The sequence below is a fragment of the Bufo gargarizans genome, chromosome 1, assembly GCF_014858855.1.
Source record: "Bufo gargarizans isolate SCDJY-AF-19 chromosome 1, ASM1485885v1, whole genome shotgun sequence".
Lineage (NCBI taxonomy): Eukaryota > Metazoa > Chordata > Amphibia > Anura > Bufonidae > Bufo > Bufo gargarizans.
The window spans coordinates 734,191,102-734,211,487 of record NC_058080.1 but is presented as its reverse complement, the minus strand read 5'-3'; the positions used below and the strand labels follow the sequence as shown (position 1 = coordinate 734,211,487).

Here is a 20,386-nt window from a genome sequence, read left to right as displayed (position 1 = left end):
TTACGTGCTGGCCAATCCCCTGTCCAAGACGCAGGCCCGGATGCCTCCCACCCTGCACCTGGACCTTCGCAAGCACCATCAGCTATCACATCCACTTCTGTGTCCAAGCGCAGCATACAGATGTCTATACCCCAGGCCTTTGAACGAAAGCACAAATACCCAGCCACCCACCCACAGACGATAGCACTAAATGCACACCATTCCAAATTGCTGGCCCTGGAAATGTTGCCATTTAGGCTTGAGGACACTGAGGCTCTCCACAGCCTAATGGCGGCGGCTGTCCTGCGGTACTCTGCCCCAGCCGCCAATATTTTTCACTGTGTGCAGTCCCAGCCTTACACCGGCATATGTCCCGTAACATCACCTGTGCCCTGACCAGTGCAGTTATTGGGAAGTTCCACTTAACAACTGACACATGGACAAGTGCTTTTGGCCAGGGACGCTACATTTTCATGACGGCACACTGTGTGAACGTGGAGGCCGGGAGCGAGTCGTACCCTGAAATGGCACAGGTGCTACCGACGCCAAGGATTGCGGGCCCTACTTCCATCAGGGTTTCCGCCGCCACCTATGTTAGTGGCTGCAACCCCCCCCCCCCTCTCCTCCTTTGCCTCCTCCTCCATTTGCACCTCTGAATTATCATCTTGAAGAACCAGTCAGAAATTAGTCATTAGCTGGAAGCAGTGTAGCACTGCAGTGGGGAAGCGGCAACATGCCGTGCTTAAACTGATATGCTTAGGTGACAAACAGCACACCGTCGCAGAACTGTGGCAAGGGATAAGGGACCAGACTCAGCTGTGGCTCTTGCCACTCAACCTACAACCAGGCATGGTTGTGTCTGATAATGGCCGTAACTTGGTGGCGGCAAGCTCACACACATCCCAATGCTAACCCACGTGTTCAACCTAGTGGTTCAGCTGTTTCTCAAAGCCTACCCCAATTTGCCTGAGCTACTGGTGAAGGTGCGCCGTGTGTGTGCCCATTTCCGCAAGTCATCGACAGCTTACGCCGGTCTGGCAACGCTGCAGCAGCGTTTGCAATTGCCAGATCACCAACTGTTGTGCGATGTGAGCACGCGCTGGAACTCCACGTTCCACATGTTGTCCAGCTGTAATGTGGTCGTCGCCTTTCCAGTCAGCTTCCGCTCTTCACAAGCAACGAGTGGGCATTGATCTCTGACCTCTGTGAGGTTTTACACAACTTTGAGGAATCAACACAGATGGTGAGCGGCGATAACGCTATTATCAGCGTAACTTCCCACTTCTGTGTCTACTCAAACGCTCTCTGCTCACTATTAAGACAGACGCTTTGCATGTGGAAGATGTGGAAATGGGGGTAGACAGTACACAGGGTGATAGCCAGACCACCCTCAGTTCCTCTCCTCAGCGCAAATTGGATGATGATGATGATGAGAAGGAGACGGTTGCCTGCTACAGAGGGTAGTACCCATGGAAGTTTTATTACATCTGTTCAGTGTGGATGGGTAGAAGAGAAGGAAGAGGAGATTCAAAGTCATCCTCCTGATGAGGACAGTGAAGTCTTGTCTGTTGGGACTCTGGCACACATGGCTAACTTTATGTTAGGCTGCCTTTCCCGTGATCCTCGAGTTGTACGCATTTTGGCCAACACCAATTACCGGTTGTTCACCCTTCTCAACCCCCGCTGCAAAGAGAACTTCTCATCTCTCATTCCTGTGGTGGAGAGGATGAGCACAATGGTGCAATACCAGAAGGTCCTTGTGGAAAAATTGCTCCAAATATTTCCAGCTGACAACGCTGGCTGCAGAGTACGTAGTTCCTTGGCCAATTGAGATGGGGAGACGAGAGGAACACACAGCAGTTCCAACAGAGGCGGGGCAACATTTTTCAAGGCCTAGGACAGTTTTATGACACCCCGTGAGCACCCTCAACCTGATCCGTGGCCTAGTGTCACAAGGAGGAAAAATTTTTGGAAGATGGTGAAGGAGTACGTAGCAGACCGTGTCAGCATCCTCAGTGACCCCTATGTGCCTTACAACTATTGGGTGTCCAAGCTGGACATGTGGCCAGTGTTTTGTTAGAGCGTGTATTTAGTGCTGCTGGGGGCATAATAACTGATACAAACAAAGTCAGATTGCGGTGCTCACCCGGCTGTTCAAAATCCAAGGGAGGTGTGGATAGACGTCAGGAACCAAGCGCCAAATGCAAAAAATCAAACAGAAGAAAAATACAGCTTCCCAAGAAAAGTGAAAATATTTAATACATACAGTACGTGCTGTATGTATTAAAGATTATCACTTTTCTTTTAAAGCTGGATTTTTCTTCTGTTTGATTTTTTGCATAATAACCGATAAGCGCATCCGCCAGTCAACTGACAATGCTGACCGATTGACTCTTATAAAAATGAACAAGGCATGGATTGCCCCTGACTTCTCTACTCCACCAGAGGAAAGCGGCTGAACATAAAGGCACTCTATATGTAGCTTTTATGGTGTATTGAATACACTGTATTTCCATGCACCCCTTCCACCATTAAAAAGGGTATATGGTTCAATCTCCCTTTTCTCATCCTCCTCCATCATATCAACATGCTTATTAGGCGGCCCTCACCCATAATGTTTTTGAGGGTCACCAGCAGGCCCTCCACCATAATGTTTTAGAGGGTCAGCTCAGCAGCAGGCCCTCACCCCTAAATTTTTATATGGTCAGCTCGGCAGCAGGCCCATGCCCACAATTTTTTTTAGATGGTCAGCTTGGCAGCAGGCCCTCGCCCAAAAAATTGTTTAGATGGTCAGCTTGGCAGCAGGCCCTTGCCCACCAAATTTTTTAGATGTTCAGCTCGGCAGCAGGCCCTCGCCAACAAAATGTTTTAGATGTTCAGCTCGGCAGCAGGCCCTCGCCCACAATTTTTTTTAGATGGTAAGCTGGGAAGCACACCCTCACCCACAAAATTTTTTAGATTGTCAGCTCGGCAGCAGGCCCTCACCCCTAATGTTTTTGAGGGCCACCAGCAGGCCATCAATAATAATTTTTCAAGGGTGTGTATGATGCCTACCTTTATGTGTAATAAAGGGTGTAATTTTTGGCAGCCCTTTCCCTTGCATGGGCTTTATGAGTGTAGGAGTCCCACTACCTGAACAATTGTGCCACAATGTGAATGAGGCCCTCCTTTATGTGATATACAGGTTGTATCGGAGTGCCTCTTCCTTGTAATTTTTGGCAGCACTTGCACTTTATATACAAGTAAATATACAGGAAAGAATGTTTCCTAACAATTTTTCCTCTAAAACTGGTTATCTTCGGTTTGGTGCGTATTATTGTCAGTCTGTAAAAGTGTGCCGTACTACTCGGACAACATCGTTCCCAGCAGCAACCTGGGAGTCCAAGATGCATCCAGACATCCTCCCCATGCTGTTCCCTAACCATTTCAGTGGTGTTTCCATCAATTTCTGACCTTTTCCTATGAACCAGACACCCTCCCCCCTGGTTTAATGCTCTGGTTTTCCCATTGACTTCCATTGTGCATCCCGAGGTGTTCTACTCGAGCACCCGAGCACTTTGGTGCTCGACCAATGCTAGTTAATATCTGTTTTCTAAACCTTTAAAACTAAAATTCTCTTTGTTCATCTTATCTGCTTTTTCATTTAAATATCATATTGTAAAACATGTTTAACGTCAACAACCAGCAAAGCTTTCCCCATAGACCACTGAGCATATGTTTCTTAGTCATTTAGACACATTTAAGTAATATGCAGCTTGGCAGAGTGAACTATATTAATGATAATAATTGCACTTGTAAATCCCAGGGAGAATTGATACTGGGTCTACATTACTTGTATGACAGCAAAGCAGGCTTAATTATATGTCAGCCTTTGTATCGTATTATAAAGATTAAATGATTTCAGAAAGTAATGCTCAAAAATCTAAAATATGGAAATATAGTACAGATTTTTTTTTCATATTCGCTAACTCTCTTGACAACACATATCACATGCAAATACTCTTCTCTTAGTACATACGTACATGTCCCAACACAGTTTAAATTAGGTAATTCACTTAATATTCTAGCATGTATGCCAAGTCTGATCCCAATTTATGTACATACATACTGTGGGTTTGATAAGATTAAACCAGTTTATATGCAAGCCGGCTGGGAAATCTTGGGTCTGGCTTCTCTAACATCAACCATCAGTTCTTATTAGCTATATGGAGAGGGATTGTCAATATGAGGTAACTCTTAAAATATTATCAGTCATAGACCATAATTGGTGGTCCAGCAATACTTTGGGGGTATTGGAAATAGCTGAGTCAGTGCTCCCACAGTGGTTGGCTGCGCTTATGCTGTGCACTCTCCTTTACTGCAGGGGCCCATTCGGAGAAATGAGAGGGTCCCAGAGTTGGGGCTCAAACCTACCTGATATTATTGTGACATGCATCAATATCTGACATGCATCAAGTTGGAAATGCCCCTTTAAGTGCCTTGGATTATATACAGCATTAAATACATAGTCAGATCACATGCAGTAATAATTACTATCTTTTTTGTTATTATTATTAGTATTGCTAGTGGGAATAGTAGTTAAAGTGGTAGTTGCAGAAGTAAAAAGTAGCAGATGTCCAATATGCCAATGTTCATGTAACAGTATGCTTGACATTGCTGTAAATAATAGAAGGACTATTCTCATCTAGGCTGTGCTCTGCATATTGCTCCTGGTACTTATCCTTTGAGGAGTAGGTTGTCTTGTCACATTTAATAGAGCTGAATGTAACTGCCCTATTTAGATATACAGTACAAACACTAATTAAGGGTGTCTTAAAATGAATGACATTTCATATAGCTGTTATAGTTGCCTTAGTAAAAGGACTTGTGAGCGAGTGCTTAGTGTGGCATGTGCTGATGTTTCACTTTAATTTATGTTATGCTTTGCAGCAAATAGCATTTTTTATAGATATTTGTGCATTAAATAGCTATTTCTTTATGTACTTTTTAATGTAATACACACGCTGCTTCTGTAAATTTAGTTGCTAAGTGTTTAGCTTGATTCTCCATTCACTCAAGCATAACTTAACTCCCAAGATTATGATTGTTATTGGAAATTGCTGAACAAATTTATGGTCCGTATGATTACTCTTACAAAAGGAAAATGTTAGAAAGTAAATACAAAGTCATCTAATGCTGGAAATTCCAGAAGGATACACTATTCAGATATATTTAATTAAAAGTAAGTGGCACCTCGACATCTTCAAGACAGAATCACATAAATCTAAAATGTTAATCATCACTTTCAAAGACAGTCTTAATTATTGTGTGTGGGTCTTTTAAGTCTAAATTTACACCCTTATTCTGCGTAATTCTCAGCTTATTGCTTAGGATAACTGAAAATGTGTTTAAATAAATCAATGGATACCCGCAATGAATAATTACTAAAAATAAATGTGATTCTTATTCAGTCAAACCAGGTTACACATAAAAAATAAACAAAAGATATATAAAAAGGGCTTAAACATTAGACTAATGAGATTGCACTGTGGTATTCTCCCATGATCAGGTACAATATGGCCTTCCAGTAGTTTGCCATAAATATCAACTTGTTATCAAAGTGCTACTATACAGACTGATCATGATTTGGTATTAAAAATCCCATAAATGAATGACAAAAATACATAAATACATTTAAAAATTGCAAACTCATATAATAAATAATGAGATGTCCAATAATAATTCATAAAAATATGGAGAGTCCATGAATAATAGAGGATGCTTATGCTCCATTTGCATTACTGGTTTGAACTGCACCTTCCTCTTGGGTTGTTACTCTGGTGGTCCATACCAATCATTATCTCCCTGCACCCTGTGGGAACGGCCGCCGGAATGCTCATCTGTCTCGCTGCTGTTGGTATCTCTCTACTCCTTCCAGTTAGGCAAGGCTGAGGGAATAGTACTGCTCCGGCCCTCCACTCAGGTTGAGGCCTACTCCTTGCCCACAGTGCTGCTCTCTGCCTATATGGCATGCTGCTTTTAAGGACCTGCATGTGTCATAATCTGCCAGTCGATGACTGAGCCTTTCCTGGGTAACTAAGGTACCATCCCCTGTGGGAGGATGTCTGAACAATTGGTGTTCTAGCTTGTTAGTTCCCTGCAAAGGTGCGTTATATTACATCCTGATCTCCAATGCCTGACCTCTGCCTGTTTACTGGATTTGACCCTTTGCTACCCGACTTCTGCCTCACTCTCTTGTTGACTCTTGCTGCTCGCCCCAACCATTGGTCCATTTTCCCAGATTGTACAAACTCTGGCTGCCCTGAACTTTTTGCCTGATCCTTTAATGCTCTGCACCAGTGTCTCTTGACCACTGTGAGCAGTCCCTGAACATAGAGTACTCTGGTGGTTCCCCTGCAGCAGAGTCCAGATCCCTGTATAGGGGGTTAAAGGGTGAAAATCACAATGAATCCACATCTGCTTCTATTACAGAGGTAACTACATTTGTGGGGAAACCATCACATTGAATATACATAACATCATTTCACTTTGCCATTCAGAATTTCTTATTGAATTCTGCTATATATTTCTGGTTCTAATCCACTTGTAGATTCATGAGATTCTAATATAACTAATTACTGTCCACTGTAACAGCACTGTATTACAGAATATTCTGTAGACACAGAGCATAGAAACAGGAACAATGCTAACTTCTATTTCTTCTAATATTTTGACCTATTAAATAAGCCTAATGTATAGTGATTATCGAGCATGCTCGGCCGAACACCAGTTCAGCTTGAGCATCTCGATGCTCGGCACATGGCGGCATTCGGCTGAATACCACATGTGCTCGAGTGCAATGCTCGAGTCTCTGCCCTGCACGTTTCTTGGCTGCTACGCAGCCAATAAACGTGCAGCTAAGTACTGCCCTCACTGTAATGCTGTAGCCATGTTGGCTGCTGGCATTACAGTGATTGGCTGGCTGGAACTCGTCATCGGGTGCTATATAGCACCCAATGCTGCAGGTTCGGCTCATTGTTAGTCAGGGAGAGCTGTGCTGAGAAAGGGACAGACAGTGTAGGGAGTGATTTAAGAATATTTTTACCACCAAAACTTTTCAGAGACCCAAAAGTCCTTTTAAGGACTATTGTGTGCGGCAGCAATATCAATTTTTAGCGCATCCTGCTCTAAATAGCGTACAATAGTTAGGCCACTGCAGACAGCAGCATTAGCTGCGCCACATCTCCAGTGTAAAGTGTGCGCATCCCCCAAAAAAATCAGTGACATCCAGTGTACTTTTTACGTAGACGGTATCCGCTGCGGACAGTGATATTAGCTGGGCCACATCTCGAGTGTAAAGTGTGCGCATCCCAAAAATATCTGCAACATCCAGTGTCCTTTTTCCGTAGACGGTGTCAGCTGTGGACAGTAATATTAGCTGTGCCACATCTCCAGTGTAAAGTGTGCGCATCCCAAAAATATCTGTGACATCCAGTGTACTTTTTCCGTAGACGTTGTCCGTTGCGAACAGTGACATAATCCGTGCCACATCTGCAGTGTAACATGCGCACAATTTTTTTTATCTGTGGCATCCAGTGTACTTTTTCCGTAGACGTTGTCCGCTGCGGACAGTGACATTAGCTGCGCCACATCTCCAGTGTAAAGTGTGCGCATCCCAAAAATATCTGTGACATCCAGTGTACTTTTTCAGTAGACGTTGTCCGCTGCGAACAGTGACATAATCCGTGCCACATCTGCAGTGTAACATGTGTGCTGAAAAAATTTATCTGTGGCATCCAGTGTACTTTTTCCATAGATGGTGTCTGCTGTGGACAGTGACCTTAGCTGCGCCGCATCTTCAGTGTAAAGTGTGCGCATCCAAAAAATATCTGTGACATCCAGTGTACTTTTTCCGTAGACGGTGTCCTATGCGGACAGTAAAATTAGCTGCACCACATCTCCAGTGTAAAGAGTGCGCATTCCAAAAATATCTGTGACATCCAGTGTACTTTTTCAGTAGACGTTGTCCGCTGCGAACAGTGACATAATCCGTGCCACATCTGCAGTGTAACATGTGTGCTGAAAAAATTTATCTGTGGCATCCAGTGTACTTTTTCCGTAGATGGTGTCTGCTGTGGACAGTGACCTTATGTCACTGTCCGCTGCGGACAGTGGCATAACTAGTGCCACATCTGCAGTGTAACATGTGCGCTGAAAAGATTTATCTGCGACATACAGTGTACGTTTTCCATAGACGGTGTCCGCTGCAGGACAGTGACATAAGCTGCGCCATATCTCCAGTGTAAAGTGTGCGCATCCCAAAAATATCTGTGACGTCCAGTGTACTTTTTTTGTAGACGGTGTCCGCTGCGGACAGTGACATAAGCTACACCACATCTGCTGTGTAAAGTGTGTGCATCCAAAAAATATCTGTGACATCCAGTGTACGTTTTCCATAGACAGTGTCCGCTGTGGACAGTGAGATTAGCTGCGCCACATCTCCTGTCTAAAGTGTGCTCATCCAAAAAATATCTGTAACATACAGTGTACTTTTTCAATAGACGGTGTCCGCTTATGACAGTGACATAACCAGTGCCACATCTGCAGTTTAACGTGTGCGCTGAAAAAAATTATCTGTGACATCCAGTGTACTTTTTCCGTAGACGGTGTCCGCTGTGGATAGTGACATTAGCTGTGCCACATCTGCTGTGTAAAGTGTGCGCATCCCAAAAATATCTGTGGCATCTAGTGTACTTTTTCCGTAGACGGTGTCTGCTGCGGACAGTGACATTAGCTGTCTGCGCCACATCTCCAGTGTAACGTGTGCGGTTAAAAATTGTATCTGTGACATACAGTGTACTTTTTCAATAAACATTACCAGGGCCACATCTGCAGTGTAACGTGTGTGCTTCAAAAATGTATCTGTGACATACAGTGTACTTTTTTTGCATACACGCTGCGGACATTACCGGTGGTACCTCATCCCAAATACCTGTGACATTCCCTGTAATTTTTTATTAGCTGCTGGCTACAGCATTGATATTATCATTGGGATATTTCCTGTGTGACGTTTCCACATCCCAAATACCTTCCAAATCCTACGCTACTGTACATGTGACAGACTTTCAATCATATATAACATTTAATATAAAGAAGGCGAGCAGTAAGGTCTGGGGCAGTGGCTGTAATGCTGATGGTGCACGCAGAGGCCTTGGCCCTGGGCACGGTGAAACGGTGCCTGCTGCCAGAGCACAAGAAAAACAATCATCCGCAATACCGAGCTTCATGTCCCAGTTTGCAGGGTGGCGCAGGACACCACTCTTGAAGTCAGACCAGTGCGACCAGGTGGTCGGTTGGATTGCAGCAGATAATGCTTCCAGATTAAGCACCACCCTGTCTTCCACCAAGTCCTGTTTCAAGAGTCTGCTCAACACAATCCTCACCCTGATCCTCCTTCCTCCCACCATAATGAGTCTTGGCAATATGCTTAGGGGATAAACAGCACACCACCGGAGAGCTGTGGAAGGGGATAAAAGACCAGACTGAGCTGTTGCTCTCGCCACTCAACCTATAACCAGGCATGGTTGTGTCTGATAATGGCTGTAACTTGGTGGCGGCTTTCGAGCACTTCTTAAACTTAGTGTCTCAGTGGTTTCTCAAAACCTACTCCAATTTGCCTGAGCTAATGGTGAAGGTGCGCCGCATGTGTACACATTTCCACAAGTCATCAACAGCTTCAGCCGGTCTGTCAACGCTGCAGCAGCGCTTGAAATTGCCAGCTTACCGGCTGTTGTGCGACGTGAGCACGCGCTGGAACTCCACGTTCCACATGTTGTCCAGGCTTTTTGAGCAGCAGAGGGCAGTATTGGAATACCAGCTGCAATGTGGTTGTCGCCTTTCCAGTCAGCTTCCACTCTTCACAAGCGAGGAGTGGGCATGAATGTCTGACCTCTGTGAGATTTTAAGAAACTTTGAGGAATCAACACAGATGGTTAGCGGCGATAACGCAATTATCAACGTATCCATCCCACTTCTGTGCCTGCTCACAATTAAGGATGAAGCTTTGCATGTAGCAGAGTTGGAAATGGAGGAAGACATTACACAGGGTGATAGGCAGACCACGCTCAGTTTGTCTTCTCAGCGCGAATTGGGCGATGAATAGGAGGAGGAGGTGGAGGAGGAGCAGGAGACGGTTGCCTCCACTACATAGGGTAGTACCCCTGGTCGTTTATGTCCATCTGTTCAGCGTGGGTGGGCAGAAGAGGAGGTAGAGGATGAGGAGATTAAAAGTGATCCTCCTGATTACGACAGCGAAGTCTTGCCTGTTGGTATTCTGGTACACATGGCTGACCTCATATTAGGCTGCCTTTCCAGGAACCCGCGCGTTATAACCATTTTAAACAACACGGATTACTGGTTGTTCACCCTTTTCGACCCCTGCTACGAAGATAACTTCTCATCTCTCATTCCTTTGTAGGAGAGGAGGAGCAAAACTGTGCAATATCAGAAGATCCTTGTTGAAAAATTGTTCCAAAAATATCCATCTGACAACGCTGGCGGCAGAGTCCGTAGTTCCTTGGGCAACCGAGGAGGGGAGACAAGGGGAACACATACAGCAGTTCCGACAGAGTAAGGGCAGCACTCTCCAAAGCCTGGGACAGTTTCATGACACCCCGCCAGCACCCTTACCCTGATGCTTGGCCTAGTGTCACAAGGAAAGAAAAATTTTGGAAGATAGTGAAGGAGTACATAGCAGACCGTGTCAGTGTCCTCAATGATCGCTCAGTGCCTTACAACTACTGGGTGTCCAAGCTGGACACGTGACACAAACTGGCCCTCTATGCCTTGGAGGTGAGGGCCTGCCCTGCCCCAGCGTTTTGTCTTAACGGGTATTTAATGCTGCTGGTAGTATTATAACATATAAGTGTATCTGCCTGTCAACTGAAAATGCTGACAGGTTGACTCTTATAAAAATGAACAAGTCCTGGATTGACCATGACTTCTCGACTCCACCAGAGGAAAGCTGATGAACACTTTAAATGTGTTGTTTATAATGTACTAAGTACACTGTCTTCCCATGCACCCCTTCCACCACAAACAAAAGTATATGGTTGAATCTTCCTTTTCTCATCCTCCTCCTCCTTTTCCATCATATAAACATGCTTATTTGTCACATATAATGCCCTCGCATATATTCCCTTCGCATATAATGTTTTACAGGGTCAGCTCAGCTGCAGGCCCTCACATATAATTTTTTAGAGGGTCAGCTCACCAGCAGGCCTTCGTATATACATTTTTTTGAGGGTCAGCTCACCAGCAGGCCCTCACCTACAATGTTTTATAGGGTCAGCTCACCAGCAGGCCTTCACCTACAATCTTTTACAGGGTCGCATATAATTTTTTAGAGGTTCCGCTTTTACAGGGTCAGCTCTTCAACAGGCCCTCGCATATAATGTTTTACAGGGTCAGCTTACCAGCAGGCCTTCACCTACAATCTTTTACAGGGTCAGCTCACCTGAAGGCCCTTGCATATAATTTTTTAGAGGGTAATTTCAGCTGCAGGCCCTCACCTACAACCTTTTAGAGGGTCAGCTCACTAGCAGGCCCTCACCTACAATCTTTTACATGGTCAGCTCACCAGCAGGCTCGCACCTAAAATCTTTTACTGGGTCAGCTCACCAGCAGGCCTGCACTGTAAATCTTTTACAGGGTCAGCTCACCAACAGGCCCTTGCATATGATGTTTTACAGAGTCAGCTCACCAGCAGGCCCTCGCATATTTTTTTTTAGAGGGTCAGCTCACCAGCAGGCCTACACCTACAATCTTTTACAGGGTCAGCTTACCAGCAGGCCCTCACCTTTAATCTTTTACAGGGTCAACTCACCTGCAGGCCCTCGCATATAATTTTTTAGAGGGTCAGCTCACCAGCAGGCCCTCACCTACAAGTCCAGTCTCGCTATCCAAGAGTCTGGTCAACACAATCCTCACTGCCGCGGTTGCGTAACTAGATATCACGGAGGAGTCTTGTTCGTTATAGGAATTAACCAGACAAATCGTTCCACCAACTAAGAACGTCCATGCACCACCACCCACAGAATCGAGAAAGAGCTATCAATCTGTCAATCCTTTCCGTGTCCGGCCGGGTGAGGTTTCCCATGTTGAGTCAAATTAAGCTGCAGGCTCCACTCTTGGTGGTGCACTCCCGTCAATTTCTTTTAAGTTTCAGTTTTGCAACAATACTCCCCCCGGAACCCAACTTTGGTTTCCCGGAAGCTGCTTCGGCGGGTCATGGTAATAATGCCGCCAGATCGCCGGTCGGCATCATTTATGGTCGGAACTACGACGGTATCTGATCGTCTTCGAAACTCCGACTTTAGTTTTTGATTAATGAAACATTCTTAGCAAATGCATTCGCTTTGGTTCGTCTTGTACTGGTCCAAGAATTTCACCTTTAGCGGCGCAGTATGGATGCCCCCGGCCATCCCTCTTAATCATTGCCCCAGTTCCGAAAACCAACAAAATAGAACAGGAGTCCTATTCCATTATTCCTAGTTGAAGTATTCAGGCGACCCGGCCTGCTTTGAACACGTTACATTTTTTCAATGGTCAGCTAAGCAGCATGCACTCAACCATAATGTTTTAGAGGGTCAGCACAGCAACAGGTCCTCACCCCTAATGTTTTAGATGGTCAGATCAGCAGGCCCTTGCTCCAAATGTTTTAGAGGGTCACCAGCAGGACATCAATCAGAATTTTTCAAGGGTGATTATGATGCCCTCCTTTATGTGTAAGAAAGGGTGTATTGGAGTGCCGGTTCCTTGTAATTTGTGGCAGCCCTTTCACTTAGTGCATAGGCTTTATGAGTTTTGGAGTCCCACTACATGAACAATTGTACCACAATGTGAATAAGGCCCTTCTTTATGTAATATACGGGTTGTATCGGAGTGCCTCTTGCTTGTAATTTTTTACAGCACTTGCACTTTATATACAAGTAAATATACAGAAAAGAATGTTTCCTAACAATTTTTCCTCTGAAATCGATTTTATCTTCGATTTGGTGCATCTGTAAAAGTTGCGTACTACCCGGACAACATCGTTCTTAGCAGTGACCTGGGAGTCCAAGATGCATCCAGACATCCTCCCCATGCTGTTCCAGAACGATTTTGGTGGTTTTTTCCATCAATTTCTGACCTTTTCCTATGAACCAGACACCCTCCCCTCTTCAGAGCAGGGGGTGCCTGGTTTAATGCTCGGGTTCTCCCATTGACTTCCATTATACCGAGCACCCGAGCATCCCGATTTGTTCGGCCAGAGCACCCGAGCACCCCAGCACTTTGGTGCTTGATCAACACTACTAATGTATACACAGAGCATACGTGGCAGCCATAGAATTTGTACAATTCCATATTACACATCTGTTGGCACTCTCTGTGCAATCATGCGGCACTGTGTCCTCCCAAGAAGCATTTCTTCAAAGGGTGAAAACTGAATGCCTTAGTAATGTTGGATTTGATGGAAAATGCTAAAATTTTTGTTCCCATCTATTTCTTGTCAATGAGAAGAAACCTTTTTGTCATCTTAATGACATTGGAAGCAAATAGATATACAGTATGGACAAATGTACATTTTGGTTGCCATATTATGAATCCTTACTTCATTGATCTGTAATGTGGTATTTGTATACAGCAGGGCTGGCTAACCTTAGAGACACAAAGAGCCCCCCCACAAAAACGTATGACTGCCAGGAGCCACAAGCTATACATTTACACATGAGTCACCATATTTTTCACCCTACAAGATGCACCTAGGTTTTAACAAAGAAAAATAAGAGAAAGAGAAAAAAAATATTTTTCATCTGATCTGAGGTCTGATAAAAAATTTTTTTTCGTATTTTTCATTAGCAGAGAAGAAAAGAAAATATATATTTTTAATCAGACCTCAGATCAGACTCCTAAATCAGATCCCCAATCCTCATCTGACATAAATAAGATCTCTAAACCTCATCAGACCTCCAAATCAGACCCCCAATGCTCGGATCAGACAACACAAATCAGACTCCCAAATCAGATCTCCCCCAATAATGCTCAGATCTCCCCCCATGCTCAAATCTTCCTCCCCATGCTCAGATCCCCCCCATGCTCAGATCTCCCCCCTTCTAAGAATTGAACCCCCATGCTCAGACCTGACCAACCCATGCTCAAACAAGACCCCCCATGCTCATATCTGCCCCATGCTAAAATCTGAAACACCATGCTCAGCTCTTCACCCTCATGCTCAGATGAGACCCCCATGCTCAGATGAGACCCCCCATGCTCAGATGAGACCCCCATTGCTCAGATTAGGACCCTAGGCCCCCCATGCTCAGATTAGACCTCCATTGCCCAGATCAGGACCCCCATCATGCTCAGATTAGAACCTCCCATGCTTCGAACAGAGCCCCATACTCAGTTTTATCATTTAAAAAAATCTCTTCCCCCTCTTCTGATCAGGCACTGGGCTCCTGCTCGGGCACCTGCTACTCTGCAGGTCTGACACGCTCTCCACTGTGACCTGATGAGCACAACGTCAGGTCATAGTGCGTGTCTCCACGTACTATGTTCTCACACTGTGTGCATCAGGACGTAGTGGAGAGTGAGCTGGAGCTGCAAAGTAGCAACGATCAGGAAAAGAGATCTGAGCATGGGGTGCAGAGTGAGCCGGTCTGACTGCTTCCTGGCTCCACAGCTAGAGCCTCACTTGAGAAAGCAAGGAGCCGCATGCGGCTCAAGAGCCACTGGTTGGGCACCCCTGGCATACAGCCTAATGGGAGAAACATTGTTGTGAGGGTCCAAACCATTGCGTTAGACACTGTATGATACATTCTTATCTTATAGTCCACGTTCCAAAATCATTCTAAAATGAAGTTTTCCATTAATATTCCACGGAAGCCATCATTAAAAATTTCACTTAAATGTTAAGAACATTTTATATTATCCAAAAAAGGTTGAGTTTTAGTTCTATATACCCTGTGGAACATATGTTAGCTTCCATAGCTTATCACTGAGTTTTGTTCAATTGTATCTGTAATCATGAACATTATAATTAGAGATGAGCTAATCGAATCCTATGAAGTGGAATTCGATCCGAATTTCAGGATAAATTTGATTCGCCTCGAAGCCGAATTTCCTTGTGCTTCGTGTCAGCGAATTGATTTAACCTGAAATAGTGTAAAAAACCAAATGTATACTTACCTCCTCTATTTGCTTGCGATGGGCCACCAGCCGCCATCTTGATTGAAGATCTCGGCCGAAATCCCGCGCATGGTGACGTATGATGTCACCACGCCAGCCAGAGTGATCATGTTATCTCGCGCCGTTTGAGATTTTGCGCCAGACCTTCAAGCAAGATGGCGGCGGTTGGCCTGTTGCGAGCAAATGGAGGCAGTAAGTTTGATTTCATTTACATTTTCTTAAATGTTAATTTTACACAGTTTTTACACTCAGATACCGCGATCATGTATGAACCCGGCATCTGAGGGGTACAATGATGGGGAGCAGCGCTATCGCAGCTCCCTGTCATTGCACCTGCTACTTACAAAAAAATGCACTCTGTGACTAAGTAATTTGTCACAAAGCAAATTTTTGGTAAAATTCTGCAAATCCGTCGAATCAAACTTTTCTAAAATTCGCTCATCTCTAATTATAATTGTAGGTTTTTATGTCTTGAGTATGATTTAATGTACAGTAGAATAAAATCAAAGGCCTAATCCAGATAAATAGCAAGTTGCCATCACACGGTGTTGTCATCTTTGTCTTGTTTATACTGTATTTTATATACTTTACTACAGTATAGACAGTCAGCCATTAACTCTGTAGTCCCTGTCCATCCCTTACACACCTCACATTGATTAGATGCACTGAACAGTGAGTGTATGGGAGGAAGGGAGGTATGTAGGCAGAATTACCTAGTTTTTGGTGCCGAATGCTTCTTAAGCCTTTGGCTAGCCTGTACTACATAAGGCTGACAGCTGACTACTCAAGCATAAAAACTAGAGAATTGAAGGCCTCAGCTTGTCAGGCAATCGAGTATCCCCAGAGACAGCTAGAAATGTGTGTTTGCAGAAGCAGTCAGTGAGGGGAAATTTGGTACAGAAGTAAAAAGGAGATCGAACAGTGAAACACAAGCCTGTCTAGAATGATGTCCATGTGGAAGTGTTTAGGGTTGAAAGGGATAATTCTTTTGCTCTGCTTTGCACCAAGACTAATCTTGTTATAAAAAATGTAATCTTGTCAAGTAAAAACACAAAAGACCCTAACCACACACAGATGACCCTAACCACACACACAACACATGTATATGTAAGTACAATGTCTCATATAAGTTTTCATCACAATCCAAAAATGTTGATAGGTACATTCGCTTAGTATTTTTGTGAATCTGTGATTAGATAGGGGACCCCGTTTAGGACAAGGATTGCTGAGATAATAACAATCACTGTACATCTTTGCAACTTATTATCAGTAACCACTTGTCTCTTTATTCCATATTTAATATTAAACAATCATAAAAGGCCCCTAACTCTAACTAAACCATATCTCTGCACTAATGTAATTTATTGGGGTCAAAAATGAATATGTTCTACAAGAATTATTGCCTCTTTGATGCAAAATGATTTTTAATTAGAAAGCAAACCTGATATGAAGCTTTTCATACTGATTAATGGGCAAGGTTGGCTTAAAGAGATGGGTGTCCAGGTAGCTTGTGACGATTAGTCCTTCAAAAAAGAAAAATCAGATAAGAGTAGAGTCTAAAAGATCTACTAATACCGTACACTGCATGACCATATACACACTTGGTGGATACTCATGGAAATTTGTATTCTCAGTGGAGAGACAGACTTACTACAGACAAACTTGTGTATTTTACTGAACCAAATGTCAAAGGCTGGTTGGAGGTTGACTGAAAGAGGTCTACTTTCCTCATCACTGCACTGACAGCTGCCTTATGTTATGTGTATGGAGAGGGAATCTCAATCTCTGTGTATCCACAGCATCTATCACTCATGCATTTTTTGATCAAGTACAAGAATGGTGGAAGGCAGAACCTATCAAAGACTGTGTGTATATAACCTTAAAAACCAAACTCACAAACTTTGTTAAAGATGGTTTCTGAGTTTTTAATACTAAATTGAAATACCAAGCACAGCCACTTTCCAATGAAGGGTGATGCCATTGGTAAGCTGCGAGGAGCACACGGCACTCACCGGAGGCCTGCAGCCTCTTCAAACATCTGATCAGTTGGGGTGCAGGAAGTTGAACCCTCACGATCAGATACTGATAACCTATTCTGAGGATAGGTCATCAGAATTAAACGCTGTTAAGTTCTCTTTGAATTCTGGAGATACTGTAGCAGGAGCCTTTTGGTTACTTTTCTGAGAATCTCTTGATTTCTTCAGTTAATAACTTCCTTCCCTTTTCATATGTATTGCATTTACTGCTATGTTTTATTTCTCTCCACCTTTCTTTTATGTATAATATTTTTTCGTAGTATATGGACAATAATGCGTGAAAGACAACTACTGCGTTTTTTATCATGTATACTGTACTTTGTTTTATACTATACAAAACTAAATACTAATGTCAACATCATCTTATGATTCTTAGTATGATTTATGTATCTGAATAAGCCTTTTTTTAAAGCAAATTTTCTTGTTGTTCCCATTGCAGGGAGTGATTTCTCTGGGAGCCCATACAGCCATCCACAGTATTCATCATATAACGATTCATGGAGATTTCCCAATCCTGGTTTACTAGGTTTGTATTAAACTTTTAACATCCATGGCATTCACTTTACTTTAGAATGTGTAGATGTCCCATAGAATTGCAAAATATCCTTTACTGGGAGATATGTAAACTGGATTTTATGTCTCAGGAGTCGACAGGCACAGATGTTTTGGCACTGTAGATACCACCCATAAAGTAGGCCACACTTATGGTTTTAAATGATTGTCCTCCCTATGCTGCTTCCCATTCTTCTATACTCCGCACTCAGTATGCCAGTCTTTACACATGACCCTTAACATGTGAATGACAAGGAAAATGTCCAACTCAACAGATAATATCCTATTAGTATTTCCCTTGATCCCATTGTTTGAAGTATTGCTACGTCACTTTATTGAAACATGTATACAGATTTCATGGATTTGATGACTACATGCACAGTTCTGTAGGGCTGTTATCACCCATGATATATTGGCCATACCACCACAAAATGATCCTCTTGATTTTGAGGGTACCATTATTAAGAGAAATATTTTTGAGTACACAAGCAATACCACAAGCATGCATAGTACTGGATGCACAGTGGTTATTTAATGGTGTACAGCAATGTTAAAGGAAGATGTTTGGTAAAACTAAAAAAATTACTTTCACTGAGACCACCGCCAGTCCTTGACCCCAGGGACCTGTGGGCAAGGTTGGTGTTTTAAGTATTTGGAAATTAGTGTTTAATGTAATATCAAATTGTAAAGAGTAATATTCAGGTAGAAATTCTTATTAGATTCACAATTTAGAAGTTTATTAGTGGAAACACAGGAGAAAACAACCCTTTTGGATACTGAAAGAGGCTACATTTTTTGTTGCTATAGGTCCCTGTACCACATTTCCCTTGCACTAGTTTTAAAGGGAATGTGTTGCCTATATTTATTCTGCCAGTTAAAACCAGATAGTGATACATATCCTTTTTTTTTCAAATCTGTTTTTATTTTCTGATTGTACATTATTTTCTGAACATTATTATGGGGGCTGACATCTTGCCTGAGCATTTACAAAGCATTAAAAACATTGCTTTACAGCAGCCCCATGGACCATAGACACAATAGTCTGGATGGGGGTTTTTATGGGAGAGTTTTCTAGACATGCTCTGTAACCTGTGCTGAGGTCATTGTACAAGGAAAAGATAGATAAGCTTTAAAGATGACCTGTCGCTTCTCCAGACATGCCTGTTTTAATAGCTACATGCATTCCTCGTGTAATAAAAAATCCCAGAGCATCTATTCTTATAGCTCCATGTTTTACCACTTCTTTATTATTCATACTAGAAGTTATGAATGAATTGCTAGCAGTCTGCAGTAAGGGTATCGAGGGTTGTTAACCACTTGGGGATGTGTACCTGCACAGACTCACTCTATCCAATCAGTGCTGCCATTTTCAGTCTGTTCAGGTACACCCCCCAACTGGTTAACACCCCCCTGTACCATTACTGCAGATTGCTAGCAATCTATTCATAACTTCTAGCAGGAATAATAAAGAAACGGTACAACATAGAGCCATAAGAATAGATGTTCCAGAATTGTTATTACATAGGAATGCATGTAGCTATTAAAACAGGCATGGCAGGAGTGGTAAAAGGTCTACTTTAATATTGCCTATTGTGAATGGTGGATCCTGTGTTATCTATATATAGGTGATATTGGTCACTGTAAATTCTTCCTATGATGATAATAGTAAATGTGATCTGCCCCGACGAAGAAATGGGGTCTATGATTAGGCTTAGTAGCCAGTGTGAAAACTACAGGATTTTTTTAATATAGATATTGACATGGAAAATGAAAAACAGCGTCACCAAAAATTCTTTACAAATACGTTTACTTTAAAAACCTGGTTCAAACAATAGGTCATTTTCTGATGACAAATTCCCTTTAAAAAGTCTTGGCTACTGTCTAATGTAGCGCCAATTAATACAATTGGATGAACTAAACAGTTAAAGAGGACCTTTCACCTCTTCTGACATGTCTGTTTAATAGCTTCATGCATTTCCCATGTAATAACAGTTCTGGAGCATCTATTCTTATGGCTCTATGTTTTTCCTTTCTATATTATTTCTACTAGTTATGAATGAATTGCTAGCAGTCTGCAGTAAGGGTACAGAGGGGTGGTAACCAGTTGGGGGGGGGTTGTACCTGCACACACTCAATCTATCCAATCAGTGCTGCCATTTTCAGTCTGTGCAGAGACACACAACTGGTTACCTCCCCTCTGTACCCTTACTGCAGACTGCTAGCAATCTATTAATAACTTCTAGTAGAAATAATAAAGGAATGGCATAACATAGAGCCATAAGAATAGATGCTCCAGGATTATTATTACATGGGGAATACATGAAGCTATTAACTGGCATGTCAGGAGTGGTGACAGGTCCTCTTTAAAGGGTGTGAAGTGCAAGGACATATATCACCTACAGAAAATGCACTGTGCACACAAAATCTAATAATAAAAAGACAAAAATTCATTGGAAATAATATATGATAAGAACAAATATAAAAAGCAGCTCATCACACAGTGAAAAACGAGTGCCATCAATATATCATTATCCCATCTATATGGTAAGTATAAAAACCTAGGTGTATATCACAGTTACAACATCATATAAACAGGTCAATCCAATACTAGG

The 20,386-nt window shown here is 43.0% G+C and overlaps 1 protein-coding gene across 4 annotated transcripts in view; it reads left to right on the top strand.

The window, feature by feature from the left end:
• The window catches only part of LOC122937770 (paired box protein Pax-5), a 276,869-nt gene that overhangs the window by 239,124 nt on the left and 17,359 nt on the right, over window positions 1-20,386 (top strand). For all 4 annotated transcript variants that reach the window (XM_044292829.1, XM_044292822.1, XM_044292807.1 and 1 more), the window contains one exon: window positions 17,662-17,748. In XM_044292829.1, coding sequence (XP_044148764.1) covers window positions 17,662-17,748 — 87 coding nt within the window. The remainder of the gene's footprint in view (window positions 1-17,661; window positions 17,749-20,386) is intronic.